Genomic DNA, 8016 nt, shown 5'->3' with positions numbered 1-8016 from the left:
AGTCATGTTTTTGGACTGGAGAGAACCCACCATGCACAGGGAGAACATGCAATATATATTACACTTCTGCTTTTACAGCAATCTTTGTCTATTTCGTCCTTGTTAGATTCTATGAACAGTCTGTCATAAACAAAACCAATGAAATAAAAAATTAACAAGAACAGCTGCAGCAATAGAAGTGAAATTGATCAAATCAAAAATCAGACTCAACAAAAAATGACAAATAATAATAGATAAAAATGTTTTTTATTTAAAATAGCATGAATTTTTAAAGCAGTTGAAAAAACAAAACAAAATAAATATCAGCTTCAGTAGCGAGACACTGACATCACGTGACCTCGTGTTGGCTCTGCAGCTTTCAAGCTAGCGGTGTTCTCAATAGCGTCCGGACCGGACCGAACCGAACCGGACCGAGCTTAGGCCTGTTAACCCACAGACCCACAGCTGGGAGGATGAGCTAACCGGTGGAGAGGCGTTCAGGCTCTCAGGTAGGAGCAGCCCATCTCACCTGTGCAGGTGTGACGGTGATGCTGCGGTTAGCTTTTAGCCGGGGGAGCTAGCCGCGGAGCTAGCGGCTAGCTCCCCCGGCTAAAAGCACAGAGAGGCTTTGAACCGAACGTTGGATGGTTCTGGTGCGGATATAAGTAGTTTCTAGTGATTTAAAGTGCTTAACATTTAAAGTGCTTATCATCGCCGATGCTAACCGAACGTCACGCAGAATCAGGCCTATGTTAGCATCATGCTAATGGAGCTAACTGCAGCTGAAGGAAAACAGAAGGACCAGAAGAAGATGCAATGTGCGTCTGAGTCCGTCTGTTTGGGTGTGACTGGACCAGTTTAAAGAACCGGTTCCACATGGTTCCGGTACTGAACGAGTCTTTCTAAGTTTTCATTCCTAAAACGGATCTAATAAACGGTGGATCAGGGAGTCCAATCCAGATTAACCGGCACAGGTCATTTTATTGACATGATGGGTTTGCGGAGGAAAGGTTCTGCTGATGACAGGTTGTTGTCTTCCAGGTGTTTTCAGCAGCAGGATGCCCATCCCGCCCCCTCTCCCTTCCCCAGGAGGGCCACCTCCCCCCCCCACCTTCAGCCAGGTGAGGTTAAACTCCAAACATCCTCAGAACAGCAGCAGCTGTCATCAAAACACTGACGCCTCTCCCCCCTCAGGCCAACACCACCCCTCCAAAGCTGAACAGGGAGGAGGTCAAAGGTCGCGGCGCTTTGCTGTCGGACATCTGCAAAGGCACCAAGCTGAAGAAGGTGGCGGTAGTGAACGACCGCAGCGCTCCTCTGCTCGACAGTAAGACTCAAACACCAAAGAGCCAAACACCTCCCACAGAGCACCCATACATTCGCTTATACCAGTACCTAAGCCAGACCCAGCCCAAGCAGCAGGGGGCGCTGTCTGAGGAGGCCCAGAAGAAGGCTGGAGGACCAAGCTCCTCTCCGTCCCTCCACAGTAAGACCTCTGTGTTCTGACATGCTTTAGACTGGCTGCAGGAGGCTGCGCTCAGGGCTAATCAGCCGCTAGCGTCCACAGGGAGAGGGGGGCAGGTCACATGACCTCAGGGTCACATGACTGAGGCTGAATGTTGACCAAGTAAAAATAAAACATAGTTGCCCTTGGACAGCCAATCATGGCACTGCAATGGAAAATCAGGGTTGGACTAAAACATTTTTTATTTCGTGAATAAAGTCATAATATCAACAGAATAATGTCACAAACTACGAGACAAAGTTTTAAAAAGATTTCCAGTTCTTTCTTCTTAACGCGCTCAGTCGTTTCAAAGTTCTGCTCATAATATTTGGATGCTGATGAAGATGAATTATATCCCATTTAAACTATTGTAATATAAAACTATTACATTTCAATTATTTTCCGTGTTGGAAATGACTACTTGATTCCAGCAATACTATAACTTTTACTCAAAATAATGCAATATCTGAATTGTTTTCATCTTTTGACGGTTCTCCTATTATTATGACTTAATTCTTGAAATATTATGACTGAATTTTTGTTGTATTTTGTTGTATTGTGACTTCTTAAGGCACAATACAACAATGAGGGCCCTGGATCCATGATGGGAGGCGCCACGCTGTCTCTCTCCCACACACACACAGACACACACACACACACAGACACACACAGACACACACACACACAGACACACACACACACAGACACACACAGACACACACACAGACACACACACACACAGACACACACACAGACACACACACACACAGACACACACACACACACAGACACAGACACACACACAGACACACACACACACAGACACACACACACAGACACACACACACACAGACACACACACACACACACACAGACACACACACACACAGACACACACACACAGACACACACCAAACACGCAGCGACCCGTGAAGCGCCGACACTGTCGTCCATGTTTCCTGTTTGTCTCTCTTTCCTCATCTGATCCATTCCTGTTTCTCTCCGTTTTCTACCGACGTCTCTGAGTTTGAGCCCAGGTGTGTGTGTGTTTGTGTGTGTGTGTGTGTAGCAGGTGGACAGGTGACAGAGCGGCTGCTTAGCCAGACGCTGCAGCTTCCTGCAGCTGCTGTTAGTTTAAAGTGTGCTTCAGGAAAAGCTCAGTTAGCATTGCTGGGGCCATTTCTAAATCGCCAACAATGATTGGCTACAGAAATCTTGTAGAAATCACTTTAAAAAGGAAAAGTTTTCTGTAAAGTCTTTTTTTATCTTTCCATCATGTTTTAATGTTATTTCCTGCTTTGATCCTTTCATGCATTTTTGAGAAAGCCTTAAATCTCCATGGCAACCATTAAGCTGCAAAACAGAGCCAAAGCTCTTCCCCCGCTCTGCTCCTACAAACTAGCCAGCAGGAATTAGCAAACACCTGGAGGAACTGCTGAGCTCATGACAGCAGCTACTGTTCAGAGCAACTCCTCAGAAAGAGCAGGAGTTTTTTAAAGAGACAGAAACTCAATTCCAGTCCCTTAAATTACAAAGCCAATTTTCTAAGTCATATTTGGTATGTACAGCATTTTTGTACCAACAGAAGGTAATAATATAGTTACTAATGAGTTTAGGAAACACATGACACCAGCACTTTAAGAAGATAAGGGGTAATCCTGTGTCTCAACATCAGATTAAGTAATATTTTTATTTGAATAATAGCTTTTTTATATATATTTCTTATGTTTCACATAATTTCAATAAAATTATGTGTATCAACACGCATCCCTTCCTTCTTATAAACATCTCAGAAAAATCCTTCCTGTTAGTGATTCATGTTGATGCTCTTATTTTGAAATTTGCAGCCCTGTGGGGGCGGGGCCTGAGCAGGAGTGGGAGGGGCTCAGTTGTTGTATTTTGATTTCCTGTGCTCTCTGATCACCTGTGATGTCACTGATTCTTAACATGTTTCTGACTGTTTGTGCTGGCGATGATGTCATCGGAGCGGCGTGCGAGCGTAAACACTTTAATTTACCGTCTCACTCACCACCGCCTCATCCCACTGCATCCCACCTCACCGTCTCCACCCGCATCCCGCCTCACACTAACCCATCGTAGAGCACAGCGCCCTCACCAGGCTGAAACCTTTCTCACCTGTCTGTGGTTGTGGTCCCCAGAGCCCAGAGGAGGCGGAGCCACCGCAGGAGCCAATGGCAGCGTGGCAGGAAGTAAGTCGAGCTCCACTACTCCAATCGGAGGCCTTTTCACGGGTGGAATCCCCAAGCTGAAGCCAGTAGGAGGTGAGGAGCCGATCAGGAACACTTGGTGGAAGGAAAACCATTTGTCACTAACCAGCTGAAAAGTGTGGCGTGCTTCTAGTTTTAACCCTGGAGTCAGTCCAGCTGCTCATCAGTCTGGGTCATCAAAGTCTAACTCCTGACTCAGGTGAATTCAGGTTTGGACTTTAACTAGGCCAGTCTAAACCATCCCATAATATCTGTGGGTGTGAGTTCAGAGCGGCTGGTTTTACTGTCCTCCAGCATGATGCTGCCACCACCACGTTTTGTTCAAGGTGAAGCTTTAGATCTGACGGGTTTAATGCATGCCACACAGTCATAGTTTGTGACAGATTTTCCTTCCACTGAATTTTCAGTGGACTTGCTCCAGGGTGTGAATACTTTCTTCAACCCTGTTTGTGCTCAGACTCGTCGTCGGGACGACCTCCCTCCACCCGTCCTGCAGCGCCTCGCCCTCCGAGCCATCGCCATGACGACGCAGAGAGCCCCACCGCTCAGGCGTTGTCGCCGACGGAGACGACTCGACCTCAGCGACCTTCGCTCCCCAACCTCTCGTCTTGCCCCGCCTCCCCCTCTACCCCGTCTGCCGGCATGAAGCACTCCTCCTCTGCCCCTCCTCCTCCTCCCCTCGGTCGCCGTGGCAACGCCCCCTCCCCTCCCTCCTCATCCTACAACAGAGAGAAACCCCTCCCACCAACACCCAGCAGCACCCCACCCCTCCCCGCCAAGCCTCCCCCGTCTCCTAGCAACAGCAGACGCCCCCCCACCTCTGGGGGAAACTCCGCCCCTTCCAGCTCCTCGCTGGCGCCGCCCCCTCCGCCGTACCGCACCAACGGCCCGGCAGGGGGCGGCGATGCGGCGCCCGAGCTGCCGCAGCGCCACAACTCTCTGAGCAACAAGAGGCCCGCCCCCTCACCTGGAGGCCACACCCCTACCAGAGGCCCTGCCCCTCCGCCGCCACCGGCCTCGCCCACGCCGTCCCAGCAGGCCGCCAGCAGGCCGCCGCCCCCCATCAGAGAGCCTCCCAGCAGGGGAGCAGGTGAGTGACATCATCAGCCACCATGTTTTGCTCTTAGCCAATCACAGAATGGCGTTGATCTCCTGAACCAATCTGTCCTCAGCTCCTGCAGCTCCGGCGTCAGCGAGGGCGGCCGGCAGAGAAGCCCCGCCTCCTCCACCCTACAGGACGCACGGTAGCCCCTCCCTCTCCTCAGACCCCCCTTCCAGAGGAAAGCCTCCCCCCCCTCCCTCTCGCACCTCCGCTGCCCCTCCCCCGCCCCCTCCTCCTCTCCGTAACGGACACTCTCCTCCTCCTCCATCCCTCGCTCCTTCGTTGGTGAGTCTCTTCCTGATTGGTCGGTTGTGATGACTCCTCTTGTGTTTTCCTGTTTCTCGGCGACTCGCCTGTTTCTGACCCTCCATGTTGTTGGAAATGACTCGGTAGCGAGTTCAAACATGTCTCTGCTCCTGCAGACGACTTCGAGTCCAAGTATTCCTTCCATCCTCTGGATGACTTCCCGCCTCCTGACGAGTACCGACACTTCACCAAGATCTACCCGAGCAGAGCTAGCCGAGGTAGCAGCTTCGCTAACTCTGCGTCCTCGCTTACAGACACGTTACCCGCCAAGCTGCTAATGTGCTAAAGGCAGACCTTGTTTTTCTTTCAGTGCATTGGTCTTAGCTTCCATTAATCACCTGTTGATTTCACCAACAGGTGATTAATAGATCATGAGCTAGTTACTGGATTATACTCTAAAAAAATCCAGTAACTAGTAAATTGAATCCTGTCTTCTGATTGGCTCTTTCTGTTTCAGTGATGAGGGGAGCTCCGCCTCTTCCTCCTGTCGGCAGGTGAACCTCCAGCTCCTCCCTTCTCCTCCCCCTCACCTGCTTCTTCATCCTGTTTGTCCATCTGCACCTCATCTTCACATGCAGCTGATTGGCTGAGGAGATGTCCGACAGATCTACCAATCAGAGAGGAGGACTCTGGTTAAAGGAGCGGCGCGTTTTCCTCCGCATGTTGGGTTTCTGTTTGCACTTTTCGTTTTGATCAGATGGACGCAGGAGGCCCACTGCTGGTTCTGTTAGCCAACCGGGCCGGGTCTGGGTTCTGACGAGTCTGGGAGGATTCTGGAGGATGAAGATGAAGTAAAAGCTGAGCTATTCTTTAATCATCACTGACACTAATCAACGATCCGGGTCGGGTTTTGGATCTGAACTGGGATCAGATGAAACTCCATGAAGAATTAAAAACCTGTAAATATTTACCATCATCGTCAAACGGGCCGGTTCCTAAACAGGTCGCCTCTTTAAGTGCCAACATGGACCAAACCAGGACAAATGGACCGGCTTCATAGTTTCCCATGATTCACTGCAGCTGCACGTTGGGTAACAAATCCGATTGGTTCTGATCGGGTTCTGCAGCCGGTTTTGATCCTGAAATGTGGAAGAAAAAAAGTTTAAATTTTTGAGGAAATCCTGCAGAACCCGTCTGATTCTGAAGGGTTAAGAAGAAGCTGCTAAGTGATGTCACTGGTTGCCATGGTGATTCCCTCCTTTTCTCACAAAAATTTTAAATCATATCAAAATATTCTTTGTGACCCGGCAGTATCAGAACCTCCTGCTGGGTTCCCATGGTTCTGGTTCTGCTGCAGGTTCAACAGAACCGCCAGGCCCAGTTTCACCAATCAGATGTGAGAGTGGGCGTGTCTTTCTGCCCTCTGGGCTCTGATTGGACAGAGACCAGGAAGTCCTCCACAGACAGACCTGTGACTGGATGAGAAGCTGGCTGGATCCAGAAGGTTCTGGATGTTCTACCGGGTCAGAATCACCATCAATCTGAGCTGAAGCATTCTGGGAAAATCATCAAATTTAACCTGTAAAATGGATCAGAACAGAAACTGGGTTGGGTTAGCTCCAGTTGGACTCTGGATCATGGTTCTGATGGATCGGAGCGGTTCTGAGCTTCTGAACGTTTTTTTCTGTCATTCTGAGAACCCAAAAAGTTCTGGTTCTGAAGTCATCATCTCCTAACTTTTAGGAGTAATTAATAAAAGATCAAATATATTCTGGGATAAAATGATGGAAAAGGTCCGAAGGCGTTCAGGTATTATGTGGATCAGAAAAAAGCCAAAGAGTCATTCGGACCTCGGTCCGGCTCTTACCAGAACCTGAGCCCAGGAGCAAATCTTTGATTTTACTAATAAAAATTTTAAAATGATCATTTGTGGTTTCAGCAAGAATAAAAGTTTAGTTTTGATTTCCATTTCTTCTCCTGAGTCTGGACTTTCTCCTGCGGTTCCGGTTCTGTATATAGATGTAATACTGCAGCTCCGCTGTGCTTTGATCCGGCCATGTTCTTCCCGAACCGCCTGATGTTTCTGCATGCAGAACGTTCTCCTGTCCGGTTTATGCTGGGTCAGAAATTTCCTGATTTGCTGTTTGTGTCAGAATAAACTCGGCGTCGCCCCCTGGCTGCAGAGGACGGTGTCGTCCTGCAGCAGTCCCAGTCCAGCTGCATGCTCTCTAACTGGTCTAACTGGTCTATGAATAAACTCCAGCAGCTTCTGATCCCTCTGTGTGACTCCCAGCTAAAAGGTTCTGATTAATCCTGGAAATTAAAGTTTTAAAAATCATTTTTCTGACTACCGATTTATAAACATCATTATTTTGCACACATGTAGAAGTTTTTGTTGAAGTTTGTCTCAATAAGCAATGAAGGCTCCATTAGTGGTGTAAAAATATTTACATTTGGTTATATTTAATATTTCACTTAATATATAATTAAACCAGATTTTCATTTATTTAAGCCCAAAATATGCGATGAATTTTTCACATTTTGTTCCGTTTCAGCCTCAAACTTCAGTGTTTTTCACTGTTTGCCCTAATGAAACCCAGTTTCCATCACAGCTCTATTAGGCATGTGCAAGTTAAGCCTCCACACCACTAGAGGCTCCCAAGAGCACCAAGCTAACAAGATAGAAATTATTATGATTATGAAAATAATAATAATTGTATCTTTGTTTTGTGTAACGGTGGTATGAATAGTTGTAGGCTTAAGTGATTTATGAAGAAGTTTAGTTTTTTTCAATAAGAATGGCTGATTTGTGACGTTCGTTAGCTAATCCTGTGTTTTGCATGGTTCAGTTTAGGATGGCCGAAGTGAAGGCAGTGGTCAGCGGCCACGCTTCAATAAGCAATTAAAAGGAAACAAGTTTGGTTTTTGGAGCGTCGCTGTCTGGAAGGACATCGCGG

General features: G+C 48.0%; 1 protein-coding gene across 1 annotated transcript; it reads left to right on the top strand.

The window, feature by feature from the left end:
* Positions 1-338: 338 nt before the first annotated feature.
* On the top strand, positions 339-7397 carry LOC129373770 (WAS/WASL-interacting protein family member 2-like). The gene is given in 10 exon segments (XM_055051851.1): positions 339-488; positions 1021-1100; positions 1174-1466; positions 3454-3482; positions 3643-3765; positions 4169-4801; positions 4884-5063; positions 5066-5098; positions 5236-5337; positions 5577-7397. Coding segments are annotated over 9 exon segments (1497 nt in total). The 5' UTR covers positions 339-488; positions 1021-1037; the 3' UTR covers positions 5618-7397.
* The last annotated feature ends 619 nt before the right edge of the window (positions 7398-8016 follow it).

This window comes from Poeciliopsis prolifica, unplaced genomic scaffold (assembly GCF_027474105.1).
Source record: "Poeciliopsis prolifica strain line A6 unplaced genomic scaffold, Auburn_PproV2 SCAFFOLD034, whole genome shotgun sequence".
NCBI classification, from domain to species: domain Eukaryota; kingdom Metazoa; phylum Chordata; class Actinopteri; order Cyprinodontiformes; family Poeciliidae; genus Poeciliopsis; species Poeciliopsis prolifica.
This window is presented reverse-complemented; position numbering and strand designations above follow the sequence as displayed.